Source organism: Nicotiana tabacum, chromosome 16 (genome assembly GCF_000715075.1).
Source record: "Nicotiana tabacum cultivar K326 chromosome 16, ASM71507v2, whole genome shotgun sequence".
In the NCBI taxonomy this organism is placed as follows: domain Eukaryota; kingdom Viridiplantae; phylum Streptophyta; class Magnoliopsida; order Solanales; family Solanaceae; genus Nicotiana; species Nicotiana tabacum.
The window spans coordinates 114,310,029-114,330,034 of record NC_134095.1 but is presented as its reverse complement, the minus strand read 5'-3'; the positions used below and the strand labels follow the sequence as shown (position 1 = coordinate 114,330,034).

General features: G+C 36.8%; 1 protein-coding gene across 2 annotated transcripts; it reads right to left on the bottom strand.

The window, feature by feature from the left end:
* Positions 1-10,001: 10,001 nt before the first annotated feature.
* On the bottom strand, positions 10,002-13,302 carry LOC107791178 (putative peroxygenase 5). Of its 2 annotated transcripts, none has more exons than XM_016613195.2 (6): positions 13,211-13,302; positions 12,518-12,619; positions 12,348-12,433; positions 11,663-11,757; positions 10,935-11,060; positions 10,002-10,250 (listed from the first exon to the last, which is right to left on the bottom strand). In XM_016613195.2, exons 2-6 carry the CDS (start codon positions 12,615-12,617, stop codon positions 10,109-10,111), a joined length of 549 nt encoding a protein of 182 aa, XP_016468681.1. In that variant the 5' UTR covers positions 12,618-12,619; positions 13,211-13,302; the 3' UTR covers positions 10,002-10,108. The 2 variants fall into 2 exon arrangements, with proteins under 2 accessions (XP_016468681.1, XP_075088577.1); XM_075232476.1 differs by lacking the exon at positions 13,211-13,302 and adding an exon at positions 12,977-13,105.
* Between the last annotated feature and the right edge of the window lie 6,704 nt (positions 13,303-20,006).

Sequence of the window (20,006 nt, the reverse complement as noted above, 5' to 3'; positions counted from 1 at the left end):
GCCTGGAGAGCAGGGAATACATTTCAAGTTAGCAGTCAGGGGGCCCCGCCTAGAGAATAGGGTCAGTTTTTACTTTAGTCAAGCTTAGTTTATAGTTCCTAGTCTATTCTTTAGTTTACTTTTATCATTGCATCAATAGTACAAGTGATTTACAATTTTGCTAACAACTCACCCATTCTTTTTAGTGCAAACTGGGGCAGAAAAATTTCTTTGTTTTGTCTTTTTTGTTGTAATCAGGCGCCCACCTAGAGAACAAGGGGAGACAACTCAAGTTTCTAGGGAAAGCAGTGTCGAAGGAAGACAAATCGAGTTTCAAGGGAAAGCAGTTTCGAAGGAAGACAGTTCATGTTTCAGGGGAAAATGGTTCAAGGTGCAAGGGAAAACAGTGTCAAGTAATAAGACAAGATGGTTCGAGTTCAACAATCAGGCGTCCACCTGAAGAAAAGGAAAAGCATCTCAGATTGCAATTCAAGTCAGCAACCAAGGAATCTCACAACAAGAATGCCAGTCAACAGTCCGAGGTGATCAATAGAAGTTAGTCACAATAAAGAAAAAAGAGAGAAAGACAAGAAGTGAATCCAAATGCAGAAGTTGATGGAAAATGTGAAATGCTTAAGACATGGTGGAAGTCACAAGCACTACATGTCCGGTCTTGATCCAAAAGCTTAGGAAGAATGAATTAGCACCTGCAACTAGCAAGCGTCAAGGTTCAAATCCAAAGTCTGCATGAAGAACCATTCAAGACTCGAGATCAAGCTTCAAAAGACTTATAGATAGGAATCTTGTAACTTATAGTTGACAGTCTTAGCTAGTATTTCTTATTTTTTGATTTTTGATGTAATAACAGGGCTGCGGACCGGAACCTCGACGGAACGGCACGTCGACCGGATCTCCACCTCGGCATACTCCATCATTTCACTCACCTCTGAACTACATGTGGCCTGATTCCTTTATAGCCAAGGATATGTAGGCAGCCCAGATATCAGGACTCGGTCACATTCCCCTCTCTCTTAGTTTTAGTTTCTCCAAATAAGGGTCAGACCAAAAAACATGTCTAGTCAGTCTTTGTCTGAAAACTCTGCGCGTTTCCAGTCAAAGAGGGGCAGCTGTAGACATGTAATTTTTGACCCTCCCCAAGATTTTTTATATATTAGCGTAAAATATTTAATTTAGACATAATATAGATATTTTAAGTAATTTTGACTCTTTTACTTTAATTTTATTACAATAAAACAAAGAATCACAAAAATAGGTTCATTAATGTTTTGTAGTCATTTTTAATCTAAAAAAAATCTTTAAAAAAAATGCAAAAATAGTATCGTATTTTTATTTTAATATGACATTTTGAAAATACCAAAAATAGATTTGTTTTAATGGTTAGTTTTATTTTAATAATTATTTGAATAGTAGGAATAATTAACAAATGGGCCCGTATTTTTAATCTAGTTCGCAACGAAAGAATAGAGCTTGGGCTCGAGCAACCTATCTTTAGGCCTAATTTTGGACCTAGCCCACAATTGCCAAGCCCATAATTCTTAGGCCCATACCCCTTAACCTAAAACCCTACCAAAAACCTAGACTATATAAATAAAAGAAAAGCAAAAAACGAAAAAGGGGGAACGGACAAAACAATACACAAGAAAGCTGCGTAGAAACGACCCCCACCCCCAAGACTCCATCTTCTCCAACGACCCCCTCCTCCACAAGCCATCATCCTCTTCAGAAAAAGCAACCGGAACAAAAATCCAAACACTGAAGCAGGACGGACGCTAAAAAGAGGAGGAAAAGGGCGGACAAGGCTGGAAACGAAGAAAGCAGCAAAGGCTACGCATGAATAACGAAGAAGGAGGCTGGAAAAAAAAATGAAACAAAACTCGCACCCCCCCTGCGTCGTCTTCTTCACGACCCCCACCCCCCTTCGTTTTAATCTCCTTGAGCAGCCATGAACAAGGAAGCATCCATAAACGACCCCTACTGAACCTTCTCTGAAACTCGCCGGTACGCAGCAACAGCCATACACGACCCATGCACCCCGGACCAACCCCCCCAGCTTCATCTTCTTCACGAGTTAGACACAAGAAAACCCCAAAAACCCAACGAATGAACCATTGCTAAAGTCAAAACTCTTCTTCGCTCGCTGGATCTGGTTGCCGGTGGTGGCTTGGCAACGACGATCTCCGAGAGGCCATGAAAACTGGTCAAAAGCTTCGATAAGAGCTCAAAAATCCAGCTCTTTTGCCCAACTCCTCACCTCCAAAGAGCATCTGAAATAGCTAAAGTGTCTTAATCGAGTCGAGTTTCTCGTTGGTTCAAAGTCGAGTTGAATCTGTTCAGGTCGCCATGTCCGATCCGTCGAGTTGTTCGTTGATATGCTGTCCGAGCTTCCGTCTGTTTGAGTTCTTGTCGAGGCCGAAGAGTCGAGTTTATTTCGTTGAGGTTCCCGGCTAGGTCTGTTCGTGTTTAGCTTCATAGGCCTGAGTTTCTTTGTAAACGGGCAACATGTTCTTACAAATTCGAAGGTAATTCACGCCCTTGTGCATGGATATTCTGATTTGTTTTAAGCGTGTATGTGTTCTCTATTTCGGTTGATTTGCGTGCCAAGTCACATTGTTTACCTAGAGCTGCCGTGTTGTTCGATGAAATTCCTGTAAATAACACTGTTGTGAATTGCTTGACAATGCAAAACCATTTGTAAAGCTTGTTAAAGAGTGTGCCAGCAGTGAGCGAGGGAAAGAGATAGGTGCTAGAATTGGATTCGAGTTCGACTAGGGTGAGATTTATTGAGGCGTTCGAGCCCGAGTTTTTGGTGCTAATTTGAGTCCCGTCCAAGGCTCGTCACATTTTTTAGTTCAAAATAATGAACCGGCTATATTGAGGTTCACCTCTTTCACCCTCTATTCATTTTATGCGAGTTTGGTATTAATTATTTATTTAATGACATGATCCCGTTGATTCTGTAATTGATCTCCGTGGTTTTGAATTTGCTCGCTCGGTTATCTGCTCGTGTTTACGTGAATTGGTTATAGCTGAACATGATTTTGTCACAGTATAGAAACTGGATTGCTAAACTATGTCAATTAGATTAAATGGGCTCGGGTGTGTATTTCATGTGACCCTGCCATAATTTTGGATAATAATAATGATATAAGCATGTTAAAATTCGGTGGTGCATTTCATGTGACCCGGTTCCAATTTTCAACAAGGTTAAATAGAGCGTGTCGTGAACCACGAGTGCATTTCATGTGGTGTGGCTTGCGATATATTTTAAATGACCATGAATTAATTCTTTAAATAAGTTAAAAGCGGTTAAAAGGTTAAATTTGCACATAGGTTCAAAATGTTCTAAAATCAGTTTATTAAGCCGAATATAACAGTTGAGCGACCGTGCTAGAACCACGAAACTCGGGAATGCCTAATACCTTCTCCCGGGTTAACAGAATTCTATACTCGGATTTTTGGTTCGCGGACTGTAATACAGAGTCATTCTTTCCTCGATTCGGGATTTGAACCGGTGACTTGGGACACCATAAATCTCCCAAGTGGCGACTCTGAATCTTTTGATAAAGAAATTCCGTTTCGATTGTCCTTTAATTGGAAAAACTCCTTATACTATATCCCTTCTTGGGGGTATAAGTAAAAAGGAGGTGTGACACAAGGCATTGCCTTAGATATGTTTTTAACATTTTTTTGTTTCTAATTTTTAGTTAATTTAAAAAAAAAATTGTTGGGCCCACTTAGCCCATGGGCCAGGACCGTTTAGCCGGGGACCATGAGTTCGTGGGTCTGGTACCGGGCTGGTTGCTACAAAAAATCATTTGGACTGGGACCGTTTGGCCCGTTTAATTTGGGACCGGTCTGGGACCGGAACCGGGATCATTTTGGCCGGCCCATTTGGCCTGTTTAGGGGCCGACCGACCCATATGTCAGCCTTAATCTTAACTTTGAAGAGTCAATAGAGACACTTTATTTTTTTTAATTCAACAAAATCTAACAATAGTGTTTTCAATTTTCTTCATCCAAACCAAATCTAGGGATAGGCAATATAAGTTCGAACATCACCCCCTCAATTTTAATCACAAACAAGCCATGAGTCAACTTCTAAAACATATATTACAATTTTTTTTCAATTTTAATTGTATATTCGTAATTTATTTAAAAACCAGAAAAAAATGAAAAAGAAGAAGTGGAAGTTGTGACGAAAGTCTACATTCACATGATTTGTTTTGCAAGGTCAAAATTAAGTAAAAGGCCATTCGGTGAAAATTCTTCGAACGAGAAAAGGCAAAGGTAGGGGGGTTCCCTTCCCTCAGATCATCGGCACTGTTGTGTATCACTTTTGAACAACTTTTACTTAAACCCATCAAATCTGTCTTTCAGTAATTTAAGGACTGTTGGAGTTACATGACATTAGATATTTGGGCTATAGGTCCATAATTAGAATTGGGCCAAAGTCAGCCCACTAAAATTGTATTTAAATTGATTCGATTAGGTTTTATAGGAGTTTATGATTTTGCCCTCTGTATATGTATATATGTACTCTAGAAGTTTCTCAGTTAGTTTTTGTTGAAAGAAATAAGAGAAGTATGGTATTTTCTCTCTCTCCAATCTCTCACCTCAAGTAATAACCCTAGCTAAATTTCATTGCTTTCTCATTCAATTTACAATGTTATCATAGTATCAGAGCGAGGGATTTTGTAGATACAAGGGTGAGATATGGAGTGGTGTTACCCCTGTTAATTGAATCGAGAGAGGTTACTTTTTCTTTTGATTTTTAGTGAACGGTGTTTTTGAGTTTCCGGCGGCGAAATTCGTTTATCTTTCCGGCATCTGGTGTTCTCTTCTGATTCTGGCAACTCGCTGTCAGCTTATAGTGTTTCAAGGCTCACTTCTTCGAGTATAAAAGAAGGAGATCGGTAACCCTAGTTTTCTGTCCTTGCCTCATTGATGCATGATAAGATTTGTTCCTCAAACTTGATTTTGATTTCTATCTTGTTATACAATTTGTTCCTATTTGTCTAGCTATGGTGAATTCAACTGTACCTGTATACCCTAACACTTCTTCTATTGGAACTTCGTATAATCTTGACCTTTCGAATCATTTTTTCATACATTCTTCTGATATTCTTGGAACGCGTCTAGTCAGTACTCCTTTTTCTGGGTCTGGTTATGGGGGATGGAAGAGAAGCATGATAGTGTCTCTATCTGCCAAAAATAAAATTGCCTTTTGTTGATGGCTCTTGTCCTAGATCTACTGCTAATGACAACCTTGCAAAATTACGATAGTGGGATAGGTGCAATAATATGGTAATCTCATGGTTAACCAGTTCACTCTCACCAGTTATTGCTGAGAGTGTCCAGTACTCAGAAACTGCTGAGAGTATCTAGAAACAACTGGAACGTAGATATGAGGCTGTAAATGGGACTAAGGTTTTTGAAATTAAAAAGGAATTAGCCTCAACTCAGCAAAGGTCACTTGACATTGCTTCATATTTTAATAAATTGAAGAAACTTTGGGATGAGTTGGGTACTATGCATAAAAATTATGGTAATTCATATACTTGTGCTGCAAAGCCTGGTATTCAAAAAGATGAGGATGAGGATAAGCTACATCAGTTTCTTATGGGTTTGAATGAAGTTTATGTGGGGGCTAGGAGTAATTTGTTGATGATGCAACATCCTCTTTCACTTGATAGTGCATATAATATACTTCTTCAAGATGAGAATCAAAGACATGTTTATTTCACTCCTCAACTAACTCCAGAGTCTGTTTCCTTTTCTGCCAATATGAATAGTAAGGCATTTCCCCCAAAACAGTACAATCAGAAGATTGACTTTGGTCAGTCCAGGACTAATGTTTTCTGTAAGTATTGTAAGAAATCAGGTCACACAATTGACAAATGTTATAAACTCTATGGGTTTCCCCATAATTTCAAATTTAATAAAGAAAAGAGGGTAGCTACTAATATGTCCACTGAGATTGGGCGTGCATATCCTGGTCAGAAGTATTTCTCCGCAGTTCTGTGATGGTGCTCCTGGTAATGGTAATGGTACTCCTTGTCCACTCTGTGATGATCAAGCTTCATCCATTCTTGGTTTAACCAAACAACAATATTCACAACTCATGACATTGCTGCAGCAGACTCAAATTGGTTCTGATTCTGATTCTCAGTCCAACCTGATGGCTTCTGCCAACTTTGTTGGTAGTGTTTTATCTCTGCATATTTATTTTGATAGTGAGTCTCATGCTTGTTTGTTGTCTGGGGCTGGTAGAAGTGTAGGACTATAGATAGTGGAGCTACGGATCACATGACCTCTAATAAGGATATCCTCTTTAACATCACACCACTAGCTACTCCTTACTTAGTAACTTTACCTAATGGATATAAGGCAAAAGTTATTTCTATTGGATCTATTACTTTGTCTCCTTCTTTGACTCTTCATCAAGTACTATACATTCCATCATTTCACTATAATCTGATTTTTGTACACAAATTAATTCAACAACTTAAATGCCTAATCTTGTTCGCCTCTTCTTCATGCATTCTTATACAGGACCTTTCCATGAGGAAGCTTCTGGAACTTGGTAAATTGTACCAAGGATTTACAAGCTTCTTCATGAGCATCACTCTACTCCTGGTTCTGGATTCAATGTTTCTGTTTTCAATAAGAATGTACAGCCTAAGAGTGTTTCTGATGTTTCCTTTAACAAAGTTGTACAAAATAAAAGTGCTTTGAACTCTATTCCTTTAGTTCCTTCAAATGATGTACATAATATAAATAAGCATGATGTATTGTGGCACCATAGGCTGGGACATATTCCTTTTGCTAAAACGAAGCTTATTACTTCTATATATGTTGATTTGTCTTCTAAACAATCTTTTGTATGTCATGTTTGTCCATTAGCAAGGCAAAATAGATTGCCTTTTTTTCATAGCACTTCTATGTCTAATTTTTTATTTGAATTGATTCATGTTGATATTTGGGGATCTTATCACACACACACACATATTCTAGAGATAGATATTTTCTTACCATTGTGGATGATCATAGTAGGCAACTTGGACCCATTTAATGCAATCTAAAAGCAATGCATTTTCCTTGTTGAAATCCTTCATATCTATGATTAAAACACAATTCAATCTTCCTGTTAAAACTGCCAGAAGTGACAATGCTCTAGAAATAGGTCTCTCCAATTCTGCCTTACAATACTTCTCTGATAATGGCATTATCCACCAAACTTCTTATCCACATACACCCCAACAAAATGGTATTGTTGAGAGAAAATACAAAACATCTACTAGAAACAGCTAGAGCATTATTATTTTAATCAAAACTCCCAACAAAATTCTGGGGAGATTACATTTTAACTGCCACATACTTAATAAATAGATTCCCATCAAGTGTTTTACACAATAAAACCCCTTTTAAAGTTTTATATGGTAAATTACCTTCCTATACTCATTTGAAACCTTTTGGTTTCTATGCTATGCTACTATCTTCAAGTGTAACAGAGACAAACTAAATCCTAGAGCAGGTCCTTGTGTGCTTGTTGGTTATCCATTTGGTAAGAAAGGGTATAAGTTGTACAATCTGTCCACCAGAAATGTGTTTGTATCCAGAGATGAGGTCTTCCACGAGTCAGTTTTTCCATTCCTTTTGTCTTCTCCTTCCCCTAGCTCTTCAGTTCCTTCTGTTCCTAGTGATGGCTATTATCCTTTTCAATCTGAAACTTCTACTTCTTCTTTTCCTTGTTATGTCCTTTCTTCACCTATTGTATCTCCTGATCCACATGTTTCATCTTTTGATCCACCAGTCATTCCTTCTATTTCCGTACCTTCTAATTCCTATTTGTTCCTCCTCCTTATGTTAGAAGGAGTAGCAGGACTCATACACTACCTTATCATCTTAATGATTTTATTACACAACTTTCTCCTTCCTTTTGCAGCTCTACTTCCACATAACTTACTGTTGCCCAACCAGCAGCAACTGAGCCTCATTCTTATATTCAGGCATCTGCCAGCCCTGTTTGGCAAGAGGCTATGAAGAAAGATTTTGATCTTTTGAAAGCTAATAAGACCTGGACAATAGTTGAATTGCCTAAAGGCAAGAAGCCAATAGGTTGCAAATGGGTATATAAAATAAAACATAAAGTTGATGGTAGTGTAGAGAGGTATAAGACTAGATTGGTGGTACGGGGTGATACACAAATTGAGGGAATTGATTTTCATGAAATCTTTTCCCATGTTGTCAAGATATGCACTATCCGGTGTCTTGTGGCCTTTGCTATCAAGAAAGGTTGCTCTCTCTTTCAATTAAATATTAACAATGCATTCCTCCATGGCGACTTAGATGAGGAGGTTTATATGAAGTTACCTCCAGGTCTTACTATTACTTCCACTGTTCAGCACACTTCTACTTTGGTTTGCAAGCTCCAAAAATCTCTTTATGGTTTAAGGCAAGTATCTCGTCAGTGGCATGCCAAGTTATCCAATGCTCTTTGCTCTAGGGGTTATATTTCTTCACTAAATGACTATTCTCTTTTCATTAAGAAATCTGCCACTTCCCTTGTTTTTCTTGCTATGTATGTGGGTGATATTATTTTTACGGGTGATGACCTTAATGAAATTTCTGCCCTTAAGGAGTTTCTAAACAACCAATTTAAGATCAAAGATTTGGGTTTACTCAACTATTTTCTAGGCATTGAAGTCTTCTATGTTGACTCTGGGGTTATTCTTCATCAACGAAAGTTCATTGCTGATTTGCTTCATGAATTTGATTGTGATTCTGTTTCAGTTGTGGTTTCTCCTCTTGAATTGGGTGTAAATCTGAAATCTGATGATGGAGAGTTGTTGCTTAGGCCTGACACTTATAGAAGTTTAGTTGGTAAGCTTAATTTTCTCACCCACACTAGGCCTGATTTGTGTTTTGTTGTTCAACACGTAAGCCAGTTTCTCAAGTGCCCTAGGGTGCCTTATATGAATGTTGCACTTCACATCTTGAGATATTTGAAAGGCACTCCTGATTTTGCGGTTTCTATCAATAAGTCCCCTGATTTTTCCATACTTGCCTACTGTGACAGTGATTGGGCTGCGTATTCTAGGTCTTGCAGTTCTATTTCTGGTTTTTGCATATCTCTAGGTGGGAGCTTAATAAGTTGGAAGTCTAAGAAACAGATTGTTGTTTCATTATCCTCTACTGAGGCTGAATATCCGGCAATGAGTAAGGTTGTAGCTGAATTAGTTTGGTTGGTTCGTTTACTCACTGATTTGGGACTTCCTGTTGTGTCCTCTGTTCCTGTCTATTGTGATAATCTGGTTGCCCTACATATTGCGAAAAATCCCGTGTTTCACGAACGTACTAAACACATTGGGGTGGATTGCTATTTCATACGAACAAGAAATAAGAGATAGGAGTTGCCCTACATATTGCTACATATTGCTATTTATATTGATCCGGTTAGGTTTGATAGGAGTTTACGATTTTGCCCTCTATATATATGTACTTCAGAAGTTTCTAAGTTAGTTTTTGTTGAAAGAAATAAGAGAAGTCTGATATTTTCTCTCTCCTATCTCTCACCTCAAGTAATAACCCTACCTAAATTTCATTGCTTTCTCATTCAATTTACAATGTTATCAGGGACACTACAAACAAAAATAAAGTACAATAAAATAATGAAGGTAAGTCATGGAAAGATGTGAAAGCCGAGAACAAATAAAAGCGCTTTTGATCATTTTCACCATTTCTTTTAGTTATCTTTTTATAATTTGCATTTTTTTTCATTTTGGTGTTTAGTAAATGAAAGAACGGTGTTGGAGATATCGAATAATATATGCATAGCAATTTTTCGGAAAGTGACACCAAAAATGTCATTGGACGTGTTAGGATTTGAGTCGATCAATTAGCCCGTTGATTGCATGGATCGTTTCACTTTCTTTCTAAAAAAATAAAAATGCATATTATTTTGTATTGCTCATCTCAAAATTTTGAGATGTGAGAAGAAATTAAAAGGATTATAAAATTAACAACAAGAATAGAAGTATTATTCACAGCAGAAGAAAACAACTTAATTAACAACCATTGTACATCAAACGAGGATATGGAATTAGGGTCACTTCTTTGAAGCATGCTCTCTTGCTTTTTGCTCGAAAAGGCTTCCATCATAGACAGCTCTTACGGTTTCTTTCGTCAGTATGCCATCCTTATTTTTGCCTAAATCATATAAAGAATTCCAATCTACAGAAGCATTTGCCCTACACACAAAATTCAGTTTTTATAAGTAAACATAAGAAAAACAACCTCATTAATAAAGGAAATAGGGATAATTGCACTTTTGCTCCATCGATTGTTGATAAATTCTAATGTTAGTGTTTTTGATATCTCACTATTAATCAATATATATATTCTTTGTCTCTTTATACATAGGAAGTACGTTATATTTAGATTATTACTTTTAGATTACATTACCCTCGAATATGAAGTAACAATACAAATTTAACATAATAACACAGAGTAACTAATGTGGTTTAGTAGTCAGCTAACAATACATTAAAATTGTGAAGATTCACAAGCAAAATGATCAAAGATGCATATTTCAATTAATTTGCAAGTGAAATGTGCTAAACTATATATCACAATGACTGAAATCAGAATTTGTCAATATTTTAGAGTCTAAAAATACAAATTTTCCAAGGAAACAATAGAAGGTAATGGTAAGTATTCCTTCATCATTAATAAGAGGTCTCGGATTCGAACCCTTGGGTATGGAGCCACCTTTATTAGGGAGCATTTTATCTCCCAATGAAGGACTTTCCGGCGTGAATCGGATTTAGTCGGGCCCTAATATGGGTACCGGACACCAGGGTGGGAAACCAAAAAAAAAAAAAAAGCTAAGTGACAATAATAACAAACAGGGAAAGAGGGGATAGAGAGGATACCATCCGAAGTAGTCCTTTGGTTCTCTTTTAGCCTTGAGAAGTTCTTTCACTTCGTTGTGTGTTAAGGATTCTGCATTTTGATTTGCATGCTGCTTAAAGATCTCCTCAAATTTCTCTGGCACAAACCTTCAACAGTTCCATAAAAGTAAGTCAAATCTTAACACATATAATTCATACAAGTGTACTACTCGAATCTAGAATTTCTAAAACATGAGTGCAACCACTAAAGAAAGGAGGAAAAATATTATTGAGTCAGAAATTAATCAATGTTCCATTGGATAAATAACTCAATATTCAACCAAGTGCATCATTCAGCCTTTATGAAGCATGGGTGTCAACCGATAATATTAGACTAATTCTAAAAGATACATGCATAAAATACCTAGTTTGACAATAATACCATGGGTTCACACGTGTCCCATAACCTACCCTATAAATTCACCCCTGCTAATGTGCATAGTCAGTGGCAGATGGAGTGCGCATACTATGGGTTCAATCGTACTCAATATTTTTTTTACAAGAAGCATAGATATAAAATGAGAAATTTCTAAGATTTCTACAATATTGAATTTTGAACCACCAATAATTCAAAATTATAAATAAATTCCAATTTAAAAAATTCTAAAAGTTGAAACCATCAAATTTAAATCCAAAATCCGCTTATGTGTATAGTGTGACTTAGGATATAGCTAACCAGAATTTATTTATAAGGTAGTCAAGAAATTTACCTCCCTTCAGAGTCATAGGCACCAGAATCACTGCCATGTATGGCATATTTGATATTTTTTACCACAATGGGGAAGAACAGAGACGGGCATTTTCCCTATGTGATACAAAAAGCATGCACAACAAATCAATTTCCAGCCATCAGTAGAAACTCTTTGAAACAAGACAAATTAATTGCTTTCTTGCTTGTGAAAAAGCAGCATTAAACATCATAATCTACGTGCTTGCAAAAAGATTGTGCTTGATAAATTTCCTTCGAGTTTATGAGAACATATTTTCTTTTTAATTTGTTCCAAAAAGAATGATTATATTCATTCCAAAAAGATTGACTCCTTTCTAATTTAGAAATAATTTAACTTCAACTTTCAATTCTATTATCAATGAGAAGCTTTTATAGACTCATAAATATTTTGGTATATTTCACACCACAAGTTTCAAAAGAATTATAACCACACAAATATTATGTTTATCTAGAACCACAAATTTTAAAAGTTTTATTTCTTTCTTAAATTTCGTGCCAAATCAAATAGGTTCATATAAATTGGAGAAAAGGGAGTATGAAATTTCTCAAAATTATATTTTATGTCCTATTAAACCATATATAGAGAAAAAGATGTACCAAATTAAAACCACTAATATGGAAATAAAGTTGTGCATTTAAAAAAAAAATAGAGCATTTTGAATTACCGGTCGGGTCTTGTGACTGAGAGTAATATGAATGAGGACTGCAGCAAACATAGATCGGAAAATACCACGCCCCATCTTTCTAAAAGCTGATAATATATCCGAAAATAGTTAGGACAAATTCATGAAAGACAAAAGTATATTAAAAAAAACATTTAGGAAATAAGAAAAACCTTGGAAGGTTCCTGAAGGATAAATTATTCCATCATTATTGATATCAAAGAACATGACATGCTTTTCCAAATGAGTTAGACCATGATTATTTTCCATCATTCCTGCACGGATGCAGATAAATTAATAGGACAAAAGACTAGAAACTAAAATCATAAAGACTGCATAAATGATAAATTTATCGTATATCATCGTTAAGAAGTCATTAACTAACGTATCAAATTCTTGTAATCAAGTGAACTTCATATTTCTCGTAGTTGTCAATTGCAGAGATTAAGTATACTATGCCAAATGCCAATTTAATATCAAGAAAGATGAATATGCAACTGTACAGGTTTTTGTGCTTTTTATCCTAGCTCGACACCAAAAATTTAACAGATTACTCAATTTTGTAGAATACAATGAAAGGATACTTCTTTTCATCATTTTGCAATACATTTTGATCTAAAAAACAAACTTACTAATTGACGAAGTATTTGATTATCATAAGGGGATGTAATACAAGCTTTTGTAGGGGCACATGAATTGGACTCATAACATGAATTTAGAACTATGAAATTTATTTCAGACTGTTGAACAAGATAAGAACTCAAAAATTGTTATTCAGTTTATCATATTGTAACTTTGATACAACAGAACATTTGTGTGTGTCAGAGAGAGAGAGACAGAGAAAGAGAGAGAGAGAGGCTGCATACCTGAAGAACGAATCCGCTAAATGAGTTAATTGAAAGTCAATACGTAATTTGATCTCAAGAAAGTTTGAATACCGTCATGAATTCCTCCAAAGTATTTGCCATTTATACCCAAATTTTATCGTTGTTAGAGATGATGTTATGCTGCAGTTTCTACGTGAGGCCGTGTACGCAATATTAAAAGTGTTTTTTAAGCTAGCGTTTCGACATAAATTTGGTTAAAATTTGAAGAAAAAAAAGAGTTTTTGAAGTTGTATTGAAAATAATTTTTGGAAGTTGAAGTTATGTTTGGACATGTATTTTATTTGAAAAAAAAAGTTAAAGTTTTGTGAGTGAAAGAAAAAATATCACCAAAAAACTACCGTAAACCAGTTTTTGGGAATTTAAAAAAAACAATTTTTTTTTCAAAAATTAATCATATTTATGAACAAAAGATTTTTTCAATAACGTTTTTTTAAAAAAAGGTAGCCAAAATCAATGGTCAAACTGGAACTTAATAATCACTCTACTATGACCTTTTTTATTCTCAATGACCAAAGCCGAAAATTTTGGGGACAAATGTATAATTAAAGCTACCGTTCAACCAAACAATTAACTTTGGTTTAGAGTTTGTACATATATTAAAAATTTATAAAATATATACAAATAATAAATCTTAAACCTAGTCATTCAAATAATTAATGAGTTCAGTAACATTCCGAACTCATTAAATTTAAATTTTGGATCCATCTAGCTATATATGTAGCAGATGAGTTATGTGTTGTCCGAAAGTATTAAATTGAAGTTGAAAATGAAGCTAAGAGGCGCAACGTCTATTGACAAAATTACATATTCAAATACTCCCTCAGTTTCATATTATCGATCGTGGTTATGAAAAATAGTTATCTCAAATTATTTGTCATTTTAGAAGTTTAAGACAAAATTGATTATTTTTTTCCTTTTTACCCTTAGTAATAATTATCTTGAAAATTACAAGCACTTAACTTTGTTCAAATACCAATGAAAAAAAATTAAATATTAAGATATGAATAAGGATAAAATAGTAAATATTTTATCTTAATTAATTTTTTTTAATGAACGTGTACAATAGAATCATGATAGATAATATGAGACGAAGAGTATATTAAATCAATCACAATTGTATAGGCAATTAATATGGGAGAGAAGTAAGAGAAAGCAATGATCAAATTGCATCTATTGAACTCTAAAACTGAAGGAGACAAGGTCACATGTTCTGCCAGCGCAAAGTGGGTTTTAAGGTTGTTATGGAAGTTATGACAATTAAACCATTGAAACTAAAAGAAAAATATTGTTGTAGAACTATTATAGACCCCTATGACATATTGCTATGGTAGATTTTATTCCAATTTTTATTGAGTAAATACTACTCCCTTTGTTTAAATAATGAATATTGTATTATTTGGAGAGTTAAACAAGGTTTTCTTTAATTTATATTGTTTTGCAAATAGTTTTAAAATATTTTGAATTGTTAACTATTGTGACTTATAGTATTTTTTATGTAGTTTCTAAATATATAAATTTTATTTCAAAATTTAAAGAATCAATATTTGAGTTTACATCGAAAATCAATTGGATCTTTGTACTCCGAAAAGATTCAAACAAATTGAAACTGATCCGGGAGCAATGATCTGTTTTAGATTTGTGATTCTATTTCCTCCTTAGTTCGTTTCAAAGAGAAGATGTTATCAAACCAATTTATGTTGCATATTTTTCTTTTTAATCTATCCCAAAGAGAATATCATACTTTCTTATTTAAAAATTATTTAATTGTACACCTTTTATTTTTATTCCTAATGAAAAAGTTTATGACCATACAAATATTTCTGACTTGTTAAATTTAAACCATAAGTTTAAGATTTTTCTCTTTTTTAAATTGAGAAGGGCGTGTTTCTACATTTGAACATAATTTAATTTTAAATTTTTTGTTTACCTTTAATTAAAAAATTTATAGCCACATAACAATTATGATATATTTAAAATCATACGTTTTAAGTCTTATAGCCACATACCAATATTATGATGCTTTTAAGATCATAAATTTTAAAAGTTCTCTTCTGAAATTTTTGTCTAATTAAATTATATCACATAAATTGAAAGGGAAAAAGTATATTTTATTGTACATAAATAAGTTGGAGAAAAGAGTTCTGAAAGAAAGGAAGGAAGAGTGCCTCGTCATCCACAATCCTTTTGATTCATTAATCGAAGGAATTTGCAGGAGACATCTGTACCTTTCTTTCTTACTATTTAGTATTTTTAAGCTACCACTCTATTCTAAACTCATGATATTTCATATTTTTAGATGATTTAATTTTAAACTTTTTAATTTAATTTTAATGAGTTAATTTATTTTTACCCAAATTAATGACTTTGTTCTAGATTATAGAATTTAATAATCTCCATATATATATACACTATTAAAAGCACGAAGCTCATATCGAAATATTGTTCACTTTTTTTACCCTTTAAAAATAAATTTTATATTGGACAAAATTGTAATTTAAGTTAATTTTTTAATATTTAGGACTTTAGAATCAATTAATTTTCTTTATTTTTTTTAATTATGACTAAATATGGAGTTAAAGTTATAGTTGTATAGCAATTGATTACTTCAACTTATAAACGCTAACTTCTTCCACCAACAATTCTTAAGGACATCGCCTAATATTCGATTTCTACTATAATGATGAAGTACTTATCGTGAAAATGGTAATAACAATTAAAATTGATTTTGTGGTTCTAAAAAAACGTGATCTATTTTTATGCTAGTTGTTAGGCAATGGATATTAAGTAAAAAATTAGAAAGCAAGATTGTAGCTTGAAAAACGAAGTAATAACCAAACCGAATGGTTGAAAATCTGGGCCTCGAGCCGGCGTATATAGGGCCTCGAGGTCGAGTCAGATGGCCGGCTTAGAGCGATCGGGGAGGAATAACAGTTATGAGAGCTACGATGATGGCTCTTTATTATCAATGATAAGCGATAAATGGGGAACAATAAATAGAACACAATGAATACAGGCAATAAATGGAAGTAATGAGATCAAGAGAATATGTTAGAGAGCAGAGAGAATGTTCTTGTATGCCTAATATTGAGCATCTGATCCCTTACAAAATGACAAGGATCCCCTTTATATATGAGGGGGTATCTCAACATAGTACAAATGCATTTATTACAAAGATAAGAGGATGGTACAACCATTTAATGTCATGGTACGGGTTTGGACTAGCCTAATAGGCTTTGTCAGCTCTAGTCACGTTCCTTGGGAACCTCACACTGATCCACCGACGCCACTGATTTACTCTGCCTCGAGGTCGATCGTTGCTTACGCTACCTCGAAGTAGATTACTGAAAACCCTCGAGGCCAGAGCCCCGAGCTAAGCTTCGAGCCTTCGGGGGCAGTTTCCTCGAGGTGCCTTGGTGACCGTAAAATCGAACCGCTGATTTTTGCCGTATACAAATAGTCCCCGTATTTCCTAGAATAAAATGATAGGAAACGGTTTTGAACTCCTGCTCCTTAGGTGCTATCATCATGATGTCAGCCTATCATAGTATTAAATGCCATAACCCAAAGTCGCGCAAGGGTCGCTGTTAGCACGACTGTCGAGAAGCCCACGAACCGTTTTTGGTTCGATTTTTCCGCTGCCCATACGGCTCCTATAAATACCCCAATTGTTTAATGACCCACACTTTTGTGATCCCTTCAAACTTTCAGAGCCAAATACATCTTCCTCTACGCCCCCCCTTTCTTTTGTTCTTGGTTTCCTGCTTCCCTTCTCGAGAAAAAGAAAATTTTTGGTTGCCAGGGCTAGAACCTCCAAGGCAGTGCCTCAGAAAGATGAGGTTACCTCTTCATCTTGAACATCCAAGAATAAATCCAAGGGTAACCCCAAAGTGGCTCCTACCGCCGAACAGTGTACACCCACCGGGTTAAATAGCATGAAGGATTTTTCCATCGAGAGACCTTCATCTACATCGGGTCGATGCGAGCATGTGTCCCGATTCATCAGCATTATGAAAGATATAGACAAAGTTCAGGCGGACTGCCAATGGGATAAAAAGTTGCTGGTCGAGATTCCTAGCCCTAAAGAGAGCATAACAGACTATAAGGTCGACTTTCTTTATGTGTACACATACCCATTCACCTTGGGCCCTGTCAACTCCTCCGACCCTTCTTCTCCGGCTATAGACCCGGTCATTCTCGATTTCTGTTGTAAGTACTGGGTGACAATTGGCCAGATTTACCCCTCTTTCTGGAGGATAGTTTACATGCTTCGTTACTTTTTCAGCAAAGTCAAGAGTACGACTTCTACCCTTGATCATCTGATCAGACTGTACAACCCCCATCTTTTTTTAGGCTTGATCAAGCTTCACCCTTGATCTCTGAAACCCTTTTTCTCAAGTATCGACGAACATAAGGATCAGGGTGGATGGGCCGGTTTGTCCGAGTAAGGACCTCAGACATTATTCCGGCTAAGTGGATGTCGTTCCCGGAGGAGTGGAACATGAAGCGTAAGTGCCTCTTCTTTGAGTATGCTTTATTGTATTCTTACTTTCTTCTCAAGAAGCTAACTTTCCCTTTGCTCACGCAGCCATCCTTTGGTATCCCGAATCTGTTCCGGACCTATTGGGGTGGATTAGGGGATTAAATTCCTCGTTCCCCTTTCCCGAGCGTTCTTGGCCTAAGTTGGCTAAAGCACGGTGGGTGGCCAAGAATCATGGTAAACTCCTTCTTGCTGCTTCTATCATGTTTTATATTTCTTCCCTATATCCTCTGTGCTAATAAACTTTGATTACTATGCTCGCGCAGGTCTTGGTGATGGAGTGCAGATGAGACCGCCTTCTGCCGGCGAGGGAGGGTCCTCTAAGCTTGATAAGGGTAAAAAGAGGAAAAAGGAGACGTCTGTCGATTCCCCCGTATCAAAGAAGCCCAAGTCTCGTAGGACTCGAGCTGAGGCCGAGGTCTCGTCGTCAGGTTTCGGAGCGGTTCCGATGACGAGGATGAGGATGAGGATGATGACGATATCCCTTTGGTACAAAGGAAGAGGTCGGGCACGAATGCCCCCCAAGTGTCAGTGCCGATGGCCGCCGTTGGGAACTACTAATTCGGCTCGAACCCATGCTTCGAAGGATATCGAGGAGGGCGCAGATAAGGTCCCTGAGCCCCTGGCCGGACATGATGTAGCCCCTTCCGAGGAGACCGTTGCTACTGGTTCCAAAAGGCCTAGGCCCGGAGCTTCTCGTGGATGGAGTTTGCCCCTTAGAAATATCGATGCCCTAGGAGGCCTTAATTGGGTCCTCGGTTCTCGTACGGGGAACTCAGGGACTCTCAGGACCCAAAGGCTACCAACGTGGAAGGTCCTCTCGAGTGGGGAGATGGGCTTGACAACTTCCTTGATGGCGTTGATGATGTTAGTGAAGACATTGATCTCGACTCTCCCAATGCTATCGAGGAAGCGGAGAAGTTCCAGCAGAAGGTGATAGCTTTTTATGTATACTTTTCTAGTCTCAAGTCCTTTTCCTCGTTTTTCTGACTCTTCTATTTGGTTTTAGGCTAAGAAGATGTATGATCACACTTTCTCTAGGCTCTAAGACGAGCTTTCATGCCGTGGAAAGGAGCTTGAGTAGGTCACCTCGGGACTGAAGGAGTCGGAGGCCTCCTTTGTTAGAAAGGAGGAGGAGTTAAGCGAGCTTTGGGCGAATTTGGAGGGAGCACTCCGAAGAAATCATGGCCTTGTTGAGCAGGTAAATTGTTATTCATAAATTCATTTGCCATTCTCATAATTCGATGTTTACTGACTTATCTTTTCCTATGAAGATCGGGCAGAAGGATGTGGAGATCCTCGAACTGAGGAGGCGAAACAAGGTTGTGACCTCGAAGTTGGCATCGACCCAGGGTCTTCTCCAAAATGCTCGAGAAGAGGTTGATACGCTATCTGTGGCCAAGTCTAAGGTCGTAGAAAATGTCACTACATATCTGAGGGATGCCGCCACTGCGAATTAACTAGCCCGAGAGATATCAGAGGAGGCTGAGCAAAAGCTGACTCGGAGTGGTGCTTACGCTCGTGCAAAGGCAAAGAGGCAAGCCTTAAAGGAAGCCAGTGCTAAAGGTGCCGATATCTCGGCTGAGATCGAGGAGGCCCGAGATTTGGAGGAAGAATTGGCACTCTTGGTCACTTTGGATGAAGTTCCCGGAGATGGTTCAAAGGGCAGTGGCGATGAAGAGTAGGACTATGTCACCTTTGCTTATCTTTTTTTTTATTTTTTTTTATTTTTGTGTATGTATTCCCGGGGAAACAGGTGTTGTAAAGGTGGCCCTTACAAAGAAATTTTTGGTAATGTAAAAAAGGATTTTTCTTTTCCAGCCTTGCATTCTTTATTTTTCAGCGATCATGCGAAATTCGGTCTTCGAATTTTGATGTCAACTTTTTGGAGTCCATATTTGGGGGAAATCGGGACCTTTGAGATCGGGCACCATCTCGAGATTAGGTCGATAGCTCCTTTGGGGCCGATGCTTATAATAGCAGAAATCCTCAGGGTCTTAATATTTCCCGAGCGCCGCGTGACAGCATTATCCATGCGACATGGTAGTGGGGCCCCAGGGTGGTCCCACCAGTACACTTCCCAAAAGTGGTGTTGTCATGGTCATACCTAATTGGTCTTCTAGATAGGTGAACAATCATCACTTGCCTCTATATATGCATTCGCTCATTTCTTAACTAGGGATTCTGCTATTCTGGGTAACTATCCCTCTCATAGAACCTTTGTTCTTCGTCCTAGTT